At 72.6% G+C, this 20,711-nt stretch overlaps 1 protein-coding gene across 19 annotated transcripts in view; it reads right to left on the bottom strand.

Moving 5' to 3' along the window:
• Positions 1-887: 887 nt before the first annotated feature.
• HSPG2 (heparan sulfate proteoglycan 2) overlaps positions 888-20,711 on the bottom strand; it is a 141,723-nt gene continuing 121,899 nt past the window's right edge. For 16 of the 19 annotated variants that reach the window (XM_089773103.1, XM_089773118.1, XM_089773102.1 and 13 more), the window contains 26 exons: positions 19,815-19,994; positions 19,209-19,469; positions 18,166-18,343; positions 17,897-17,994; positions 17,458-17,724; positions 16,803-16,915; positions 15,429-15,576; positions 13,645-13,761; positions 13,417-13,434; positions 12,186-12,270; positions 10,833-10,977; positions 10,566-10,665; positions 10,360-10,469; positions 10,143-10,251; positions 8,922-9,020; positions 8,626-8,847; positions 8,171-8,415; positions 7,243-7,414; positions 7,005-7,127; positions 5,016-5,072; positions 4,803-4,878; positions 4,520-4,598; positions 4,012-4,082; positions 3,216-3,299; positions 2,978-3,081; positions 888-2,556 (listed from right to left, as the gene is read on the bottom strand). In XM_089773103.1, coding sequence (XP_089629229.1) covers positions 2,384-2,556; positions 2,978-3,081; positions 3,216-3,299; positions 4,012-4,082; positions 4,520-4,598; positions 4,803-4,878; positions 5,016-5,072; positions 7,005-7,127; positions 7,243-7,414; positions 8,171-8,415; positions 8,626-8,847; positions 8,922-9,020; positions 10,143-10,251; positions 10,360-10,469; positions 10,566-10,665; positions 10,833-10,977; positions 12,186-12,270; positions 13,417-13,434; positions 13,645-13,761; positions 15,429-15,576; positions 16,803-16,915; positions 17,458-17,724; positions 17,897-17,994; positions 18,166-18,343; positions 19,209-19,469; positions 19,815-19,994 — 3,434 coding nt within the window. In that variant the 3' untranslated portion in view covers positions 888-2,383. The remainder of the gene's footprint in view (positions 2,557-2,977; positions 3,082-3,215; positions 3,300-4,011; positions 4,083-4,519; positions 4,599-4,802; positions 4,879-5,015; positions 5,073-7,004; positions 7,128-7,242; positions 7,415-8,170; positions 8,416-8,625; positions 8,848-8,921; positions 9,021-10,142; positions 10,252-10,359; positions 10,470-10,565; positions 10,666-10,832; positions 10,978-12,185; positions 12,271-13,416; positions 13,435-13,644; positions 13,762-15,428; positions 15,577-16,802; positions 16,916-17,457; positions 17,725-17,896; positions 17,995-18,165; positions 18,344-19,208; positions 19,470-19,814; positions 19,995-20,711) is intronic. The other 3 variants (XM_089773104.1, XM_089773121.1, XM_089773120.1) reach the window with 1 other exon arrangement.

Genomic DNA, 20,711 nt, shown 5'->3' with positions numbered 1-20,711 from the left:
GAGCTGGCTGGGCGGAGCCGGCGTCGGAGGCGAACGTCCGGTGCGGGTGCGGGGTCGCTGGGGGCCATGGCGCTGCTCAGTGAATGTTGCTGCTGCAGGGGGGTGGGTGTCGGCCAATGGCGCCTGGGCACCGCCACAGGCCTGGCCTGCGCAGAGGGGGGCAGCCAGGCGAGCAGCAGCACGGCCCGGACGATGCCCCTCAGCGGGGGCCCAGCCACCTCTGCCCCGCTCTGCTGGGGCCGGGCAGGCCAGCCTGGGCACCGGGGCTGCTGAGGGCGGAGCCAGGCCCGGGCAGCGCCGTGCTCGGGGGCAGACTCCATCGCGGGAGGCGCCGTGGCCCAGCGAGAACAAGGGGATTCCCTGCACGTGGGCCTGGGTGTGGAGAGGGCCCCGAGGGCCCCAGCACTGGCCTGGGCTCGGCCCTGCGGACACTGAGCCGGGGGGACCCGCCTAGCAGGGGGCGTGCGCCCCAGACGGACGGGGCAGCCGGGCGCCTTGCTCTGGGGGCAGGAATCCGGCTCCTGGAAGTTTCTCTCTCCACCTCAGCTCATGCAATAAACCTTTCACTGGGCAACGCGCCAGGACAGGCCGGTGAGCTCGGTGTCCAGCGGCCTGGGTCTGCGCTGGCCGGCTGGGCCTGCCCCTGGGCTGCCAGCCCCCAACTCCTCTGCACCGCTGGGAACAGCCGGCTCCCCGCCCCGCCGCACGGCAGGCCCAATGGCTACTCCTGGGCGCAGCCGAGGCTGGGCAGTCAGGCAGGGTGCGGGCCTGGCGCTCTGGGGGCGCCCCACACTCCCCAGGGGCTGGCTGGAGCCAGGCTGGGACTGAGCCCTCCGGCCTGTCCCAAGGCAGGGCTGTCGGGAAGCAGAGCAACGGGGCCCAGCCAATCTGGTTCAGCACCATTTATTTAGGAACAATCAGTCACCGACCCCCACCTCCCACAAGGGGTCCTGGGGGGTCCCGCGAGGAGGCACCAGGCTGGGGGCAAGCAGGGCCCGTGTTCCCATCCCCTAGGCCTGGCTTCGGCTGCTCCCCCCCGGGGCTCTCCTGCCCCCGGAAGCCTCCTGTCAGGGACCCTGCAATGGGGCTGGGAACAGACACCAGGGCCACAGGCACAGCTGACAGCAATCAGCTTAACGGGGCCACATCCTGGGGCCACCCAGCCCCAGCTCCACTGGAGCCAACAGGCCAGCGCCCCAGCGCTGCTCCCCCAGGGCTGGCTCGGCTTAGGGGGCCCAGTGGATGGGGAGGGCCCTGGCAGCCCCTGTGCTCAGCCCAGCCGGGCGGTGGTGAAGCAGGAACCCAGTGGAAGAGCACGAGGTGGACGCAGCCTGGGGTCAGGGGCTAACAAGGGCAGGAACCAAGCAGCCCAGCTCCCGGCTGCCCTCTGGGGTCACCACCTGAGGGGGAGCGGTTCCAGCTGCAGGGCTGGGGCGGGGCAGGGCCGGGGGGCTCTCGGCCCTGCTGGGCAGGAGCAGGGAAGGGCTGTTGCAGGGGATCCGGCTGCCACCGCGGAGGCCGAGTCCCGGTGCCGGTGCCGCTGGCATGAGGGAGGGGCTGCAGGCGGTGGCAGGGGGTCCAGGCCTGGGGCCGGGCGCGTGCTCACCTCTGGAGAGCGGGCAGCCCCCCCGCCGGGCAGGGCAGCTCTCAAGGGCCTGCCTGCAGGTTGTGGGGTGCATAGGGGGCAGCGCAGGGGGTCCTGCTGCTGCAAGGCACTTGGGTCTGTCCGCCCGTCGGATGGGCAGGAATATCTTTGGGGTCCCACTGCAGCCCTGAGGGGCTGCCCCAAGGGACACGTAGCAGCCTCTGGCCATGGGATGTCTGTGCGGGGCCCTGGAGCCAGCCGGGCGACCCCGGTGCAGGCGGGACGCCGGCCAGGGCAGCCCGACAGCCCCTGCGTGAGGCCAGGCCGGCGTGCGGCACGGAGGCGGGAGTGGCAGAGGCAAGGTGGCAGTAGTGTAAACAAGCCAGGCTGCGGGACCTCTGCCCTGGCACGGCGGGAGGCCTAGGCCTGCTGGCCCATGGAATGGAGGGGTGCGAGCGGGCTGGCTCCCCCAGCAAGCGGCTGCGCGGTGCCGGCTGCAAGGCGGGCAGGACGTCCGCCCCCCTCCCTAGCTCTGGGTGGAGTCGTGGGGGTCTCCTGGGCCGGCTGGGGGCACGTGCTCCGAGTGCAGCAGGCAGGGGTGGCCTTGTGGGGCGGGGCGTGGCGAGGGCTCCCGGCGGGCGGGTCCAACGTCTCCTCGGTCGCACAGACGCACCCACCCCCACCGGCTGGGGGGCGGCAAAGCACCATTGTCCTCTGGGTTTCTTACAAAAACGGATCATGGTAATAATAAAACAGCCACTGTCCCGGCGTGGCCCAGGCCGCGGGCAGGCGCCCGGCCTAGGAGGGGCACTCCCGCGTGTTCACTCCCGCCTCGGCGTGGTGCTGCAGGTCGATGGGCTGCGGGGGCAGCTGGCCCAGCCGCTCGCTGCTCAGCACCAGGTTTTTAATGCAGCCGGTGATGCCCGAGAGGAACTTGCCGGCGGTCAGGGCTCGGATGTCCGGGGCGCCTCCTGGGGCGAGAGGAGAAACAGTCACCAGGGGGCAGGAGCAGGGCGCAGCCCCCGGGCCAGCACAGCAGCACTGACATCCCGCGCGCGTGGACAGGGAGGGAAACTGAGGCACGGGGCAGGCTAAGGACACTCAGGGGTTTTTGGCCACAGCTGGGGACGGACCCTCCCCCCTTTGTCCCTCTACTCACTACAACCCTCCCTCCTTGCCTGGGGGGTTTATGGGAACTCCCGGGTGACCGTGAGCCGATCCCCAATCCGGGCCTTGCTTCCCCTGGGCCCCACTGCCGATGCGACACCCGTGGGCTCTGCAGGGGCCAGCCATGCCCGGGAGCTGCCCCATCCCTGGGCCAGGCCGGCCCGTCACTCCCGTGCCAGCCCACACGGCCCCTGGCGCTCGCCGGGCCCAGCCCCCCAGCCTCACCTATGTACACGCTGCCCTGCGTGTTCACCATGACGTTGCTGCCCGGCGACTCCCCGCTCACCAGCTCCTCGCCGTCCACCCGGATGGAGCCGCGCCGGCCCTCCCTGCGGGGCAGAGCCAGGGGTGAGCTGGGCTGGGAGCAAGGGGAGGAGCCATGGGGAGCCACGCCCACTGACACCAGTGACCCCGCCCACTGCTCCCTGGCAGGGCTGCCTTGCAGCGATGCCCCGCCCCTCACCGAATGGCCGTCACCCTGTGCCACTCTCCGTCGTTGACGGGGTCCTCAGACACAATGCTGGCTTCACCGCTGCCCAGCTGGTAGCTGTGGGGGAAGGGCTGGCATTAGCACCGCCTGCGAGTACTGGGGGCAGCGCCGGCCTGGGGGTGGAGCTGAGGTGACGGTGGGTCTGGGGTCCCAGGCAGGGGGCCAGGGATCCATGTGCAGGCAGGTCAGGGGTGGGGGAAGGGGAGTCGGGGATCCCGGAGGCAGGCAGGTCCTGGGGAAGGATGAGCAGGGGCAGGGGAGGCAGGGGAAGAAGGAGGGGCAGGAGGGGCGGGGACCCCGGGGGCGGGGGCAGGAGGGGCGGGGATCCCAGGGGCAGGGATCCCGGAGGCAGGGGCAGGAGGGGCAGGGATCCCGGGGGCAGGAGGGGCAGGGATCCCGGGGGCAGGGGCAGGAGGGGCGGGGATCCCGGAGGCAGGGGCAGGAGGGGCAGGGATCCCGGGGGCAGGGATCCCGGGGGCAGGGGCAGGGATCCCGGGGGCTGGGATCCCGGGGGCGGGGGCAGGGATCCCGGGGGCAGGAGGGGCGGGGATCCCGGAGGCAGGGGCAGGAGGGGCAGGGATCCCGGGGGCAGGGATCCCGGGGGCAGGGGCAGGGATCCCGGGGGCTGGGATCCCGGGGGCGGGGGCAGGGATCCCGGGGGCGGGGGCAGGGATCCCGGGGGCAGGCAGGCTCCGGGAGAGGTGGCTGCAGGCTCACGCCCTGGGGGGGGGGGGGGCCACCGCTCCTCAGTGGCGCCAGGGCCGCTCACCTGAACACCAGGTGCCCCCCTCTCAGGCCGAGGCTGATGAAGTCCTGGGCTTTGCGGGGCTGCCCGTCCTCCTGCGGGGAGAGGCGTTGGGGGAGTCCAGCCGGGGCAGGCAGGGGAGGGAGCAGCTGGCTGTTGGCCGGCACCGTGCTCACCGCGGGGTGTCCTGCCCCCCGCCCTCAGCCAGCAGGGGCACCCGGCTCTGTCCTGCCTTGTGGGCTGCTCCCCCTCCCGTGCCAGCGCAGGCGCCGGAGACCTGCCTGGCACCCGGCCCGCGAAGCCGGCTGGAGCGTGTGCCCTGCCTGAGCAGCCTGCCCACGGCTCCCTCCACGCCCCGCCCCCGCCTCCTGCGCCGGCCTGGCCCCCCGCAGCCCGGCGTCCCTCCCTGTGCCCCCGCCTCCTGCGCCGGCCTGGCCCCCCGCAGCCCGGCGTCCCTCCCTGTGCCCCCGCCTCCTGCGCCGGCCTGGCCCCCCGCAGCCCGGCGTCCCTCCCTGTGCCCCCGCCGACTCACCGCGCCCTGCCAGAGCAGGAGGCCATCGGGGGAGCGGGTGCGCACTTCCAGCTCGATGCTCTCTGGAGCCGCGGGGTGGCTGGCAGGAGAAGGCAGCAGCTGTCAGCCCGGGGACGCGGCGGGGAGCAGCCGGGCCCCGGGAGCCCCGTCCCTGGTGGGCTCAGCTGGAGGCTGTTCCTGGAGAACCCCCCCGCTCCCCGCCCCACCGGCGCACGCTGGGACCCGGCAGCGGGCGTGGGGGCAGGGGGCGATGCCCCTCCCCCGCACAGGCGGGCACACTCACCTGCGGGGCAGCACGTGGCGGGGCAGCGCCAGGTACCCGCCGTCCTGGAAGTAGGCTCCGTACTGGCCCGGGGCGTCTGCAGGGCGAGAGCGGGGATCAGCCAGCAGGGGGCACTGGGGCGCTCAGTCCCCCACCTGAGCCGGGGCGTCTCCGCCCCGCCCCCCTCCAGCCCCCCACTGGGTGCCAAGGTGCCGAGTGAAGCGGGTACCGTACCGTTCCCCCCGCTGCCCTCCAGGCTCCACTCATGGTCCAGCGGCGCCAGGCCCGAGCCTGCGTGGGGCAGAGACCGACACGGGGGTTACGGCCGCGGGGCCAGGCGGGGGCCAGGCCCCCCCGCTGCACCGAGTGCCCCCGCTTCCCAGGCTGCGTGAGAGAGCAGCTGCCCCCGCCCCTCCTGCAGCACACGCTGCCCCCCCTCCTGCCCCTCCCAGCACGCGCTGCCCCCTCCTGCCCCTCCCAGCACGCGCTGCCCCCTCCTGCCCCTCCCAGCACGCGCTGCCCCCTCCTGCCCCTCCCAGCACGCGCTGCCCCCCCTCCTGCCCCTCCCAGCACGCGCTGCCCCCCTCCTGCCCCTCCCAGCACACGCTGCCCCCGCCCCTCCTGCAGCGCCCGCGCCCAGCATGCACTGCCCCCCCTCCTGCCCCTCCCAGCACACGCTGCCCCCCCTCCTGCCCCTCCCAGCACGCGCTGCCCCCTCCTGCCCCTCCCAGCACGCGCTGCCCCCCCCTCCTGCCCCTCCCAGCACACGCTGCCCCCCCTCCTGCCCCTCCCAGCACGCGCTGCCCCCCCTCCTGCCCCTCCCAGCACACGCTGCCCCCGCCCCTCCTGCAGCGCCCCCGCCCAGCATGCACTGCCCCTCCTCCTGCCCCTCCCAGCACACGCTGCCCCCGCCCCTCCTGCAGCGCCCCCGCCCAGCATGCACTGCCCCCCCTCCTGCCCCTCCCAGCACGCGCTGCCCCCCCCCTCCTGCCCCTCCCAGCACACGCTGCCCCCCCTCCTGCCCCTCCCAGCACACGCTGCCCCCGCCCCTCCTGCAGCCCCTGCCCCCCCCTCCTGCCCCTCCCAGCACACGCTGCCCCCCCTCCTGCCCCTCCCAGCACGCGCTGCCCCCCCTCCTGCCCCTCCCAGCACGCGCTGCCCCCTCCTGCCCCTCCCAGCACGCGCTGCCCCCTCCTGCCCCTCCCAGCACGCGCTGCCCCCTCCTGCCCCTCCCAGCACGCGCTGCCCCCCTCCTGCCCCTCCCAGCACACGCTGCCCCCGCCCCTCCTGCAGCGCCCGCGCCCAGCATGCACTGCCCCCCCCCCTGCCCCTCCCAGCACACGCTGCCCCCCCTCCTGCCCCTCCCAGCACGCGCTGCCCCCTCCTGCCCCTCCCAGCACGCGCTGCCCCCCTCCGCCCCTGCCCCCTCCTCCTGCCCCTCCCAGCACACGCTGCCCCCCCTCCTGCCCCTCCCAGCACACGCTGCCCCCGCCCCTCCTGCAGCGCCCCCGCCCAGCATGCACTGCCCCTCCTCCTGCCCCTCCCAGCACACGCTGCCCCCCCTCCTGCCCCTCCCAGCACACGCTGCCCCCGCCCCTCCTGCAGCGCCCCCGCCCAGCATGCACTGCCCCTCCTCCTGCCCCTCCCAGCACGCGCTGCCCCCCCTCCTGCCCCTCCCAGCACACGCTGCCCCCGCCCCTCCTGCAGCGCCCCCGCCCAGCATGCACTGCCCCCCCTCCTGCCCCTCCCAGCACACGCTGCCCCCCCTCCTGCCCCTCCCAGCACACGCTGCCCCCGCCCCTCCTGCAGCGCACGCTGCCCCCCCCTCCTGCCCCTCCCAGCACACGCTGCCCCCCCTCCTGCCCCTCCCAGCACGCGCTGCCCCCCCTCCTGCCCCTCCCAGCACACGCTGCCCCCGCCCCTCCTGCAGCGCCCCCGCCCAGCATGCACTGCCCCTCCTCCTGCCCCTCCCAGCGCATGCTGCCCCTCCTCCTGCCCCTCCCTCCCAGCGCATGCTGCTGCCCCTCCTCCTGCCCCTCCCAGCACACGCTGCCCCCCCTCCTGCCCCTCCTGCAGCACACGATGCCCCCGCCCCTCCTGCAGCGCCCCCGCCCAGCATGCACTGCCCCTCCTCCTGCCCCTCCCAGCACACCCTGCCCCCCTCCTGCCCCTCTCCCTCCCAGCACGCGCTGCCCCTCCCCCGCCCCAGGCTGGGGCTCGTACCCTGCTCGCAGTAGGCCCCCGAGAAGCCGGGCGGGCAGAGGCACCGCGTCTCCTTGCACGTCCCCCCGTTGAGACAGGCCTTCCCGAGCAGGCAGGGGTCCTCGGCGAGCTCACAGCGCGCGCCTGCGGGGAGACGGCGGGAGTCGTGGGCACAGCCCTCCCCCACCCCACGGCCGGGGCCCCAGGGCCGGGCCCCAGAGCAGCATGCCCAGGGGCTGCCCCCGCCCCGCACGCCCACCTTGGAAGCCAGGGCGGCACAGGCACTGGAACTGGTGCTGGCTGGTGGGCTGGCAGGTGGCGCCGTGCAGGCAGGGCCGGCGGGCGCAGGGCGAGCTGCCCTGGCACTGCCCGATGGCCCGGCTGCCCAGGAAACTGTAGGGGAGGTCGACCTTCTTCCCGTTGATCCACACCTGGGAGGGGAGCAGACGTCGCACGCACCCCGGCAGCGCACCGAGCCCGCGAGCCAGGCTGCCCTGGGCTCGCTCAGAGCCGGACCTGGCCCCAGGCCGCCGCAGGGAGGGCTTCACCGGCCCCCTGGGCTGCCAGGCCTGGTGTCCGTCCACCACCGCCAGAGCCCCAGAACCCAGGGACTGGCTCCCCGCCTGCCCGCTCGCCCGCCGGGCCCCTCCCTCCCAGGGCCGGGGGGGGGATGGAGGAGTTCAGGCCCCTCCCTCCCAGGGCCGGGGGAGGGACCTGGGAGTCTAGGCCCCTCCCTCCCAGGACTGGGGAGTCCAGGCCCCTCGCTACAAGGGCGGGGGAGGGACGGGGGAGTCCAGGCCCCACCCTCCCAGGACTGGGGAGTCTAGGCCCCTCCCTCCCAGGACCGGGGAGTCCAGGCCCCTCCCTCCCAGGACTGGGGAGTCCAGGCCCCTCCCTCCCAGGGCCGGGGGAGGGACCGGGGAGTCCAGGCCCCTCCCTCCCAGGACTGGGGAGTCCAGGCCCCTCCCTCCCAGGACCGGGGAGTCCAGGCCCCTCCCTCCCAGGACTGGGGAGTCCAGGCCCCTCCCTCCCAGGACTGGGGAGTCTAGGCCCCTCCCTCCCAGGACCGGGGATTCCAGGCCCCTCCCTCCCAGGACTGGGGAGTCCCGGCCCCTCCCTCCCAGGGCGGGGGAGTCCTGGCTGGCAGTGCTCTGATCTGCCCCTGGCGGGCGGGAGCAGGCCCTCACCTCGGCGATGCAGCCGTGGAAGCTGGCGTTGAGGCCGGGCGCCGCGGGCAGCGGGACGGATCGGTCCACCCCGCCCAGGTACAGGGGCGTGCGGAGGTTGAGGCCCTGGCTCTTGCCCGGGGAGGATCTCTTCACGGGCCGGCTGCCGCCCACCTGCAGGGCGCCGTCCTTGTTGAGCCGCTCCGCCGAGACGCGGTGCCACTGGCCCAGGGCCAGGGGCTCCGTGCTCCGGAGCACGGCCGTGCCTGCAAGAGACGAGAGCGGCTCGCTGCCTGGCTCCAGGCGTGCCCAGGCAGGGCGGCTCGGAGCCCTGAGCCCCGCACGGAGGGTGCCGGGTGCCGGAGCCAGGCCAGAGGCCCTGCCGAGCCCGGGCGGGGTGGGCTTGGGGGCAGCCGCGGCGGCCTCCCTCCCCCACTGGCAGACGCCCGGAGCCGGGGCGGAGGGAGGGCCGGTACCTGAGCCCAGCTCGTAGCGGAACTCCAGGTGCCCGGCGGCCATGGCGAGCGAGACGAAGTCCTGCACGGGGGCGCCCGAGCCCCCGGAGAAGAGGACGAGGCCCTCGGGGGCCAGGGGCCGGAACTCGGCGTCGATGCGCAGCTCGTGGTGGATGTTGGTGAGGGGCGGGTAGGCGATGAAGGAGTCGCCCCCGTTGAAGTACGGGGTGGTCGCCATGACGCCTGCGGCGGGGAGGGGGGGAGGTTACTCACCCCGTCCCGCCAGGCCCATCCCGCCGGCCCCAGCCCCCACTCACCTTCCCGGCAGGTCTCCCCCGACTTGCCCAGGTGGCAGCGGCAGTGGTAGCCCTGCCCGTCGGCGCGGTTGATGCAGGTGGCGTCCGGGCCGCAGGCCTCTGGGGGAGACAGGCACAAGCGGGCTCAGCGCCAGGCCACACAGGGCAGGCTGGGGGCTCCCGGGGCGGGGCGCAGGCAGGGGAGCCCCGGCTCTGGCCAGCTCGGAAGCTCAGGGCCTCCCCCAGCTGCTTCTCCGGGGGATTGTGGGATGGGGGGGGGGGGGGGCTGCTGGGAGCCCTGATCCCATGGCCCTGGCAAAGCTCCTGGGAGCCAAAGGTAGTGACAGCACCCCCTTGCTGCGCCGCTATAGGGCAGTGCTCTAGCTGTGGGGATGCAGGACCCCTTGCTGCGCTGCCATAGGACAGTGCTGGAGCTGGGGGTCCTGGCTAAGGTGCTCTGGGGCAGAGCCAGAGCTATGGGGGCCCTGGCCAGGGTGCTGTGGGGCAGAGCCGGAGCTCTGGGGGAGGGCCCTGGCCAGGGTGGAGAGCCGGAGCTATGGGGGGGGCCCTGGCCGGGGTGGAGAGCCGGAGCTATGGGGGGGGCCCTGGCCGGGGTGGAGAGCCGGAGCTGTGGGGGGGCCCTGGCCGGGGTGGAGAGCCGGAGCTGTGGGGGGGCCCTGGCCGGGGTGGGGAGCCGGAGCTGTGGGGGGGCCCTGGCTGGGGTGGAGAGCCGGAGCTGTGGGGGGGCCCTGGCCAGGGTGGGGAGCCGGAGCTGTGGGGGGGCCCTGGCCAGGGTGGGGAGCCGGAGCTGTGGGGAGGCCCTGGCCGGGGTGGAGAGCCGGAGCTGTGGGGAGGCCCTGGCCGGGGTGGGGAGCCGGAGCTGGGGGCCCTGGCTGGGGTGGGGAGCCGGAGCTGGGGGCCCTGGCCGGGGTGGGGAGCCGGAGCTGTGGGGGGGCCCTGGCCAGAGTGGAGAGCCGGAGCTGTGGGGAGGCCCTGGCCAGGGTGGAGAGCCGGAGCTGTGGGGAGGCCCTGGCCGGGGTGGGGAGCCGGAGCTGGGGGCCCTGGCTGGGGTGGGGAGCCGGAGCTGGGGGCCCTGGCAGGGGTGGGGAGCCGGAGCTGGGTGCCCTGGCCGGGGTGGGGAGCCGGAGCTGGGGGCCCTGGCCGGGGTGGGGAGCCGGAGCTGGGGGCCCTGGCAGGGGTGGGGAGCCGGAGCTGGGGGCCCTGGCCGGAGCCGGGCAGTACCTGGGTGGCAGTGCATGGCCCGCGAGTGCTCGCAGTTGCTGCCCGTGAAGCCCTGCGGGCAGACACACACGTAGCTGCTGCTCTCCGAGTCCCTGCAGACGCCGCCGTTCTGGGGGAGCAAGCGGGGTTAGCTGGGCAGAGGAGGCAGAGCCCCCGGGCCGAGCCTGGGGCTCTCGGGGCGGCCCAGGGAAGCCAGCCTGCCTCCGCAGCGAGTTACCTGACAAGGCCGGTCCCGGCAGGTGGGGCAGCTGGAGATGCCGCGAGCCCTCAAGTCCACATCCTTAAAGACGACCTCCCGGCCCTGGATCAGCAGCTGGCGCACGCAGCCTGGGGAGCAAGGGGGCAGGGCAGTCAGGCGGGAAGGAGCCCTGTGGGCGGTGGGGCCCGGGATCCCGGGGCGCCCGCCGGGCTGCACGCACTCACCCACAAAGCCGCTGCTGAGGCCGGATTTGGAGACAGCCGCGTAGTCGGGGTAGCCGCCCAGGTACAGCTCCTCGTTCAGATCCAGCCCCTGGAATTTCCCCTGGGGGCGCACAATGGGGCAGGCGGGTCAGGCTTGTGCGTCGTTGGGCAGCTCGCGCCAGCAGGCCCCCTCTCCGCACTGAGCTGGCCCCGGCCTGGCGCCTCTGCAGGGCCCGAGCCAGCCTGGCACCGCCAGGGCCCCGGCCAGCTGCAGGGAGCGTGTCTTACCTGGGACGTGCCGTTGACAGGAGGGTGGCTGTCCAGCGCCAGGGAGCCCTGGGTGAGGTTCCGGTACAGCCGCACCGTGTGGAACTCCCCAAGGCGGAGCGGTGCCGGGTGCCGGATCGTGGCCATGCCCGAGCCGGCGTCAAACCTGCAAGACCACGCCTGCTGGAGACAGGGCAGGCAGGGAGCAGCCCCCTCCCACTCCGGGCACTGTGCAGGGCTTAAGGGTACATACAACTTAAGGGCTCGGCTGCAGGCTGTCACGTTACTGGATTTTAAGGGGAGCAGCCAGGTCACTGCTGCACCCATGGGGGGGGTGTCCCAAAGTGTACACAAAGGGGGCCATGTGAGGTGTCAAACAAAAGCTCACCTGCTACTGAGTCTGTAGATGCTATTCATGTAATTGTGTAATGTCTGTGTGTGGAGTTATACACATGGACTCTGTGTGGACGCTGGAAACCTCTGTCTGTGGTTGAGCAATGGGCGAGGAACGCTCAGCCAATGGATACGCTCCAGGGACAATGGCTCTCTAAAAGCCAGACACACACCTGGCCACTGACCATGTGACCCTCTCCAGCTTGGAAGAGACCAGGGATGGATATAAAATTCCATGTGGCAGGCTCCAGTTTTTGTCTTCAGTTTTGCTCCAAATCCCAGATGCAGCCTTGCAGGGAACAACGAGCCGGAAAGAACCATGGACCCAACCTGACATAGGCTGTTCACCAGAGACTTTTAAGATAGCAGGTATAACATCTCTGCTAGAGCCTGTGTCGAGAGCTGGGAGATTCGATGCATGTAACGTGTGATACTTTAACAACCTTCCTCTCAGGCTTTTCTTTCTTTTGATAATAAACCTTTAGAGTTTAGATTCTAAAGTCTTGGCTCAGCGTGATTTGTGGGTAAGATCCAGCGTGTACATTGACCTGGGGCCTGTGGCTGGTTTCTTGGGACGGGAAGAACCCGTCTGGGGTAGGTGAGATTGGGTTCTAGAACCCCTCACCTGTGTGCAGGCCTGGGGCTCACTGGGGCACAGGCAGCGCTGGTGTGTCTGAGGGGATTTGCTTGTGAGGCTTCTGACGGGCCAGGCTGGCAGCTGGAGCGCTCGGTGGGACTGGTTTGTGGCCCGTTTGGGAGGGTCTCCAGTCTGGGGCTGTAAGGAGCCCCGAGTTTGAGCAATTCGCCCTGAGCGGTGCCCAGACCCGGCCCGGTCCGTCACAGGCTCAGCAGGGCCGGGATTTCAGCGCTGCCAGCGCGCACCCCTCTGGATGGGCACTGGGCCCCACCTGCACCGGGCAGGCCGTGGCCCCGTTCGCTCGCGGCCTGGATCCCGCAGGGCCTGGCCACGCCGGGTCTCACCTGAATTCGGGGCGGCCGCCCACCAGGCCGAAGGACACGAAGTCGGCGCCGGTGCTCTTCTGCTGCCCGTTGTACAGCAGCATCCCTGCCGAAAGCACAGAGCGGCTGAGCGGGGGTGGGACGGCGCGTCGGGGGCGCCTGTGACTCTCAGCCGGCCGTAGAGTAGGAGGACGATCGGTTCTCAGGACACCGCGCAGAACAGCTCAGGGCCCCGGAGCAGACAGCCTCCCTCCTCCCTCCCACCCGGCCCTTTAACCCCTTCCTGCCTCAGTCTCCTCTCCTCATGCTACGCAGCCGACTGACTCCACTTCCCGGCCCTACCCCCCAGCCTGCTGAAAGTCCAGCCCAGATCCCTTGCCCCCCGGCCCTCAGACTTGGCGCGAGTCGCTGGGAATCACACGTCACACAACACAGCCAGGCAGGGACACCGGATTGCAAAAGCAGAGAGCCCCCCCACCACGTCACAGGGGGCGGGAGCCACACCCAGCCAGCAAACAGCAGGGCGGGGGGCACGGCCAGAAGCCCCCGCCCCAGCTCAGCACCAGCTGCCGGAGAGGCTGAGGCTGGAGCGAGCTGCAGCAGGCTGGTCCCAGAGCGCAGCAGAGAGAGGGCCGGGCCGGGGCAGCCCGGCCTGCTCGCCCTGGGTGGATGGAGACTGGGCCATGTCTGCCCTCGGCAGCCACACGCCAAGCCCCCGCGCGCCGCCCCCTGACAGCAGCGCTGCGGCGCCGTGGGCTGGGCGGGCCCGAGCCAGCAGAGGAGGGGGGTGCAGGGACGGGGTGGGGGACCCCTGGGTTTCCATGCCCAGCCAGGGAGCTCACGAAGGGCAGGGAGACCGAGCCCAGGAGCAAGGGAAAGTGCAGCCCAGGGCCCCATCGGCATCAGCTCCCTGCCCTCCTTCCACGCCCGCTGGGCGCCCGGGGCGGGGAGGGCCAGCTACCCAGGGCTCCAGCCCTTCAGTCCCTGGCAGTAGTAGGCTCTTATCTCGGGCGGCTAGGCCACGGGGGTTTCCATAGCGACTCAGCCCGTCCTCCAGCCCTCTGCCCCAAGCCGCCGGCGCTTGGCTGCCCGCCTGCGAGGGGAGCTGGGGGCGCGTGGCTGGCGGGAGTTAGACGCGTGGGCGCAGAGGGCCTGGCTGAGCCACGCGGGTTTAGCCAGGCAGGTTTAGTGCCCCGGGGGCGTGGTCCCCGCCCCACGGCTGTCACAGGGCAGCAGGCAGGTGCAGACTTACCCGAGTAGAGAATGAGAGCTGGAGGGGAGGGGAGGGGCAGAAGGAGGCGCAGGAGGGAGGCAAGAGAGGGGCGAGGCAGAGAAAGGGAGGAGAAAGAGAAAGGTGAGTGAAGGGGCCGCTGCGGGGCGGGAGGAGGCGGAGGAGGACCTGCCTGGGAGCAGACGCCCCTCGCCTCCCCCACTGCCCGGGCTGGCTGCAGGCCGGCGGCGCCCAGCGGAGGCGACTCACCGTCAGCGGTGTCCGGCCGGAAGGTGATCTGGATCTCAAACTGCTTGTAGGCGTCCTTGATGGTGGGCAAGGCGAGGAAGGTGGGAGGGTCCTGGGTGAAGTACGGCACCAGCCGCTCTGGAACGCGGGACGAGGGACAGCGCGTCAGCACCGCTGGAGCAGCCACGGCCATGCAGGGCGGCCACGCCCCCGACCACGCGGGCCAGACTGGAGCCTTGCCAATGCCCACGGGCTGCTCCAGACACAAGAGTTTGGGGAGGGGGCCTGGGACCCTGTCCTGCCAGACCAGAGACTGACACGGACTGGAGCCATCACCTGGGGGTCTGGAAATGGCTCCTGCCTGACCCCGGGCAGCCAGTTGCCAGGTCTCCCATGGGGCAGCAGGGCTCCTCGGGCAGCCCCTGGCACCGCAGGGGCAGGAACCGGCCGGCTGGGAACGCCCTGCAGGCGGGGCGGGGCAGGAACCGGCCGGCTGGGAACGCCCTGCAGGCGGGGCGGGGGCAGGAACCGGCCGGCTGGGAACGCCCTGCAGGCGGGGCGGGGGCAGGAACCGGCCGGCTGGGAACGCCCTGCAGGCGGGGCGGGGGCAGGAACCGGCCGGCTGGGAACGCCCTGCAGGCGGGGCGGGGGCGGGAACCGGCCGGCTGGGAACGCCCTGCAGGCGGGGCGGGGGCGGGAACCGGCCGGCTGGGAACGCCCTGCAGGCGGGGCGGGGGCAGGAACCGGCCGGCTGGGAACGCCCTGCAGGCGGGGCGGGGGCAGGAACCGGCCAGGCCGGGCTGGGAACGCCCTGCAGGCGGGGCGGGGGCGGGAACCGGCCGGGCTGGGAACGCCCTGGAGGCGGGGCGGGGGCAGGAACCGGCCGGGCTGGGAACGCCCTGGAGGCGGGGCGGGGGCAGGAACCGGCCGGCTGGGAACGCCCTGCAGGCGGGGCGGGGGCGGGAACCGGCCGGGCTGGGAACGCCCTGGAGGCGGGGCGGGGGCAGGAACCGGCCGGGCTGGGAACGCCCTGGAGGCGGGGCGGGGGCAGGAACCGGCCGGGCTGGGAACGCCCTGGAGGCGGGGCGGGGGCAGGAACCGGCCGGCTGGGAACGCCCTGCAGGCGGGGCAGGGGCAGGAACCGGCCGGCTGGGAACGCCCTGCAGGCGGGGCGGGGGCAGGAACCGGCCGGCTGGAAACGCCCTGCAGGCGGGGCGGGGGCAGGAACCGGCCGGCTGGGAACGCTCTGCAGGCGGGGCGGGGGCAGGAACCGGCCAGGCCGGGCTGGGAACGCCCTGCAGGCGGGGCGGGGGCAGGAACTGGCCAGGCCGGGCTGGGAACGCCCTGCAGGCGGGGCGGGGGCGGGAACCGGCCGGGCTGGGAACGCCCTGGAGGCGGGGCGGGGGCGGGAACCGGCCAGGCCGGGCTGGGAACGCCCTGCAGGCGGGGCGGGGGCAGGAACCGGCCGGCTGGGAACGCCCTGGAGGCGGGGCGGGGGCGGGAACCGGCCAGGCCGGGCTGGGAACGCCCTGGAGGCGGGGCGGGTTCCTCCTAGGGCAGGCGAGTGCCTCGCTGGGTCAGAGCGCCCCGCTGGCTGCCCAGAGGCCCAGGGGTAGCTCCCTCAGGGCTCCCAGGAATGGGCTCAGCCGAGGGGGCCCCGCTCAGGTCAGGGTGGGGGCTGTGCCGTGGATGCCAGGGCAGGGCCCAGCCTGGGGCAGGGGGACCCGTCTCCTTGCCCCCAGGACTCTGTCTCGTGGCGCCGGCGGTAACAGGGGCACGGACAGCGCCAGCAGCCCCGCGCGCACCTCGCACTTTGAGCATGGAGAAGGCCGTGGCCTTGCCCTGCCGGTTGGTCGCCGAGCAGACGTAGATCCCGGCGTGCTCGGGCTTCACGGAGGGAATGGTCAGGACGTCGTTCTCCGGGAGAACGTCTCTGGGGAGGTCTCCTTCCAGCTGCAACCAGACGCCAGGTCAGGACACCCCTCCGTCGCCTCCCCCACCCCCACCGACCCACCCTTCCCATCCCCCACCCTTCCTACCCCCCGCCCATCCAGAACCCCAGACCCACCAATCCCGCCCCCTACTGACCCACCCATCAGCTCATCTGTGTCTCTGTCATCCATCCCTCCACTCATCACGGACTGGTCACCCCTCCATATTCAATGTGCCCCCCCCTCTGTCTGTGGCCGCTGACTTCGAACCCCCTGCCACGGGAGACCTCTCACAGCAGGGGTGCTCAGGCCCCGGCCGCTTCCTCTCTCCTTGCTCCCTGCAAGTGGGCAGGAGGAATTGCCCAGGGTTGGAGGGCTGGGGGCCAGGATCCGCCCAGGGTTGGAGGGCTGGGGGCCAGGATCCGCCCAGGGCTGGAGGGCTGGGGGCCAGGATCCGCCCAGGGTTGGAGGGCTGGGGGGCAGGAACCGCCCAGGGCTGGAGGGCTGGGGGCCAGGATCCGCCCAGGGTTGGAGGGCTGGGGGGCAGGAACCGCCCAGGGCTGGAGGGCTGGGGGGCTGGAACCGCCCAGGGCTGGAGGGCTGGGGGGGGCAGGAACCGCCCAGGGTTGGAGGGCTGGGGGGGGGGGCAGGAACCGCCCAGGGCTGGAGGGCTGGAACCGCCCAGGGCTTGAGGGCTGGGGGGGCAGGAACCGCCCAGGGCTGGAGGGGCAGGGGGGCAGGAACCGCCCAGGGCTGGAGGGCTGGGGGCAGGAACTGCCCAGGGCTGGAGGGGCAGGGGGGCAGGAACCGCCCAGGGCTGGAGGGGCAGGAACCGCCCAGGGCTGGAGGGCAGGAACCGCCCAGGGCTGGAGGGCAGGAACCGCCCAGGGCTGGAGGGCTGGGGGAGCAGGAACCGCCCAGGGCTGGAGGGCTGGGGGGGAAGGAACCGCCCAGGGCTGGAGGGCTGGGGGGGAAGGAACGGCCCAGGGCTGGAGGGCTGGGGGGGAAGGAACGGCCCAGGGCTGGGGGGCTGGGGGCAGGAACCGCCCAGGGCTGGAGGGCAGGGGGGGCAGGAACCGCCCAGGGCTGGAGGGCTGGGGGAGCAGGAACCGCCCAGGGCTGGAGGGCTGGGGGGGAAGGAACCGCCCAGGGCTGGAGGGCTGGGGGGGAAGGAACGGCCCAGGGCTGGAGGGCTGGGGGGGAAGGAACCGCCCAGGGCTGGGGGCGTTCCCTAGAGATCAGAGTTACCTTGGTCCACGTGATCTCCGGGATGGGGAAGCCCGACGCCAGGCACGGGAAAACCGCCCTCGACCCCATGACGACCTCCCTGACCTCGGGCGGAGCCGCGATCTGGGGGACGGCTGCCGGGAGGGAAGACAGGTCACTCGTCCAGGTGTAACAAACCCACCCAATAGTCCGGCAGCACTTTGTAGACCGACCAAAGGTGGGCGGGATCCCGAGTGTCCGTGGGCACCGCCCCCTTCCTCAGAGGGCCGGGGTGCCGGACGCCCAGACCCAAGAATGAATAAGGGAAGGGGGGGAGGGGGAGAAGGAAAATAAATGGAAGGGGAGGAAGAAAAAAAGCCAGAGAGTAGAGACGCTTGGGGGGGGGGGGTGAGTCCGTAACAGGACAGACTCCAAACCAAGGAGCCGTCTGGCAGCACCTCCGGGAGGCGGGTGGAGCCGTTAGTTTGCACTCGGGAAGGAAGATGCTCAAGCCCAGATGCTCCGCGGACGTCAGGACCCCGGCAGCGTCGCTGGCGGGCGGGTACCGTGCGAGCCGCCCGCTAGCGATTCACACCGCAGGCAGGAGAACTGAGCTTTGAACGGAGCGAAGCTCCAGCCCCTCTGTGTATTCGGCCTGCGGCAGTGGCCGGGAACAGGCCGGGGAGCGGGCACTTACACTGCACGTGCAGGATGAGGCTGGACTGCACGGTGCCCGCGTCGTTGGTGACGGTGCAGCGGTACTGCCCCGCGTCCGACTGCTCCACCCGCTCGATCTTCACCGTCCCGCCGCTGACGAGCACCCCGGGGCGGAGGCGGCTGCCCACCTTGCTCCAGGCGATGTGGGCCCTGGGGTCCCCGACAGCCAGGCACTCGAACTCCACCGCCGCGCCCGCCAGCACCGTCTGCACCGCCGTGCGCACGTTGATCATCACCGTGGGCAGCGCTGGGGGCAGGGGGCAGAGGTGAGCAGCTGGGAGGGGGCGTGTGCAGCGCTCCTGGGGCCAGGCCCGCACACAGCCCTGCCGGACGCTGCGCCGGGGGGCTAGTGAGGAGGCAATGGCAGCTCAGTCCTGCTCTGCTCACAGGGGCCATGTTCTCCCCCCCGTGCCGCTTACCCCGGATCTCCAGTCTGGCGCTGTCCTGGGCCTGCCCGGAGGGGCTGCTCACCCGGCAGGTGTAAACCCCCTCGCACCCGCGATCCAAGTTCTGGATCCTGCAGCCAAACAGCCGAGAGATGGACTGAGTCCCAGGCTCCTCTTTGCCCCGGCGGTGCTGGCCCTGGGCCTGGCACCCCGGAAACAGCGGCTGAGCTCGGAGCCCGCCGGGCAGGAGTCTGAGCGCTGCCGTGGGGGCTGAGGCGTGGGATGGACCCGCCCCTCCTTACCGCAGCACCCCGTTCCGCACGCTGTGGCTGGGGGGCAGCTCCCCGCCCTCCCGGAGCCACTCGAGCCGCGCCCGGGCGTCGCCGGAGACGGAGCAGGTGAACTCGGCCGTGCCGCCCACGCCCTTCACGTCTGTCCGGGGGCTGACTCGCACGGTCGGGGGGCCGCCGGGGGCCGATCCTGTGGGGGGCAGAGGCGCAAAGTGCTAGCTCCAGCCAGCCAATCCCGTCCCGGGGGGCTGCCCACATGGAGACAGGGCGAGATGGGGCCCCTCCCGGCAGACCCGCCCCCTCCAGCCTGAGCCTTGGGCACCCAAGCCATAGCTCCTGTCTGCTGGAGTCCACCAGGCCCCCGCCCTCGCCAATGGGGCTGGCAGCAGCCTTCCCTGCCCACTGGGCCAGCCCCCGCCCTCTCCCTGCTGGGCCAGCCCCTCCCTGCCCCGCCCCCTCCCAGCTGGGACAGCCCCCGCCCCCTCCCCGCTGGGACAGCCCCCGCCCCCTCTCCGCCCCCTCCCCACTGGGACAGCCCTGCCCCTCTCCCTGCCCCCTCCCCATCCCCGCTGGGCCAGCCCCACCCCTCTCCCCAACCCCTGCCCACTGGGCCAGCCTCCGCCCCTTCCCCGCTGGGACAGCCCCTCCCCACCTCTCGCCCTCCCCGCTAGGCTAGCCCCGCCCCTCTCCCCGCCCCCTCCCCGCTGGGACAGCCCTGCCCCACCCCCTCCCCATCCCCGCTAGGCTAGCCCCGCCCCTCTCCCCGCTGGGCCAGCCCCACCCCTCTCCCCACCCCCCGCCCCGCTGGGCCAGCCCAAACTCCACCCCCGCCCCCTCCCACTCCCTCTCTCAACCCCCATGGGGCTGGCATCACCGACTCTTAATGGGCCCAGAGCAGCCCTGCCACCTCCCTCTCACCGCGACCCCCCCACCTGTCCGGGACCCCCCCTCCAGCTTCCCCAGGACCCACCCACTGTCACCCTGCTCCTCTGCCCTGGCAGGCGCATCGCCCCCACGCCCAGTGCCGGCCGGCCTGTGCCCTGCCCCAGACTCACCCTGGACGCGGACCTGGGCCAGGGCCTCTGCCGATCCCACCCTGTTGCTGACCAGGCAGCGGTAGGTGCCCGAGTCCTCGGGGGCAGCCGGGCTGATGTGCAGGGTGGCCTGGCGCTGGGCGGCCCGCTCGGGCAGGCTGCCGTTGGCCTTGCTCCACTGGTAGCGCAGGGGCGGCGTGCCATGGGCCAGGCACTGCAGCTGCACCGCCTCGCCCGCCTGCACTGCCACCCGCTCCGGCAGGCTGGTGGCGTAGGGAGGGGCTGGGGGCAGAAGGGGGGGCATTAGCGGAGCCGCTCGGCGCTGCCTGCAGTGGGGCTGCTCCCCGGGGGCCCCAGGACGCCCCGCCCAGCCAGGAACCCCCCGGGCCCGGGGCCATGGCACCCGGTGGTGGCACCAGCTCCCCGGGGACGGGCAGGGGGCGGGGTGTGGCCGGGGCAGGCCAGAGGACGGGGCTGAGCGGGTTCAAAGAGCCTCCCGCTTCCTGGCCCCACCTTGCCCAGGCAGGGGGCTGCCGGGGCAAGGGGGGGCCCAGGTGAGTCTCCCGGAGCAGGAGGGGAAGGGGCCCAAGGTCTGTGGTCTCCCCCCTGCCCCCCACGGGGCCTTACTCTCCACGTCCAGTGCCACGAAGGCCTCGGCGAAGCCGGCCGCGTTGCTGGCGTTGCAGATGTACTGGCCCGAGTCCTGCTGGGCCACGTGGGGGATGAGCAGCGTGTTGTTCACCACCTGGTGCTGCCAGGGCAGGGGGGCGCGCAGCTTGGACCACTGGATGGCGGGGGGCGGGTCGCCTGCGGGACACAGACAGTCGGGGGCCGGCCTGGCGGGCGCAGGGCGGAGCCCGAGGGGAGCACTAGCCAGCTAAGGCCTGGGCACTGGCCAGACGCCCGGAGGCAGCGCCTCCTCTCAGCGCCACGGGGCGGCTCCTGGGGACAGCGGCCTGGCAGAGAGCTCCGGTAGGACGGGCCTGAGCGCAGCAGCACGGGGCAAACCGCACGTCAGGGATCACTGGAAAAGGGATGCAAGTGAAGGGCAGGGCTGGGCACGGGCGACGGGAGGGACCACGTGATGGTTCCGTGGTCTGTTCACGCCCTCGGGGGCACCGGGCAGACAGGACGCTGGGCTGGACGGACCTTTGCTCTGACCCGCTCTGGCCGTTATAAGCACGTAAGGACGGAGAAGATCTTATTGCCTCTATCCATCGCCGCGACGCCAGACGTGCCCACCCCATCTCAACAAAGATCTCTTGGCGTTGGAAAAGGGTCAGAAAAGGGCAACAAAAACGATGAGGGGTTTGGAACAGGTCCCATGTGAAGAGAGATTAAAGCGACTGGGACTTTTCCGCCTAGAAAAGGGGAGACTGGGGGATATGACAGCGGTCTGTACAATCAGGGCTGGCGCGGAAAAAGTGAATAAGGAAAAGTTCTTTACTTGTTCCCACAATATAAGATCTCGGGGGTCCGCCAATGAAATGAACCGGCAGCAGGTTTAAAAAAAGAAAAGGGAGT

This window comes from Pelodiscus sinensis, chromosome 24 (genome assembly GCF_052426305.1).
Source record: "Pelodiscus sinensis isolate ZL-2025 chromosome 24, ASM5242630v1, whole genome shotgun sequence".
Taxonomy (NCBI): domain Eukaryota; kingdom Metazoa; phylum Chordata; order Testudines; family Trionychidae; genus Pelodiscus; species Pelodiscus sinensis.
The sequence above is the reverse complement of the archived record's forward strand: the minus strand, read 5'-3'. Positions and strand labels throughout refer to the sequence as shown.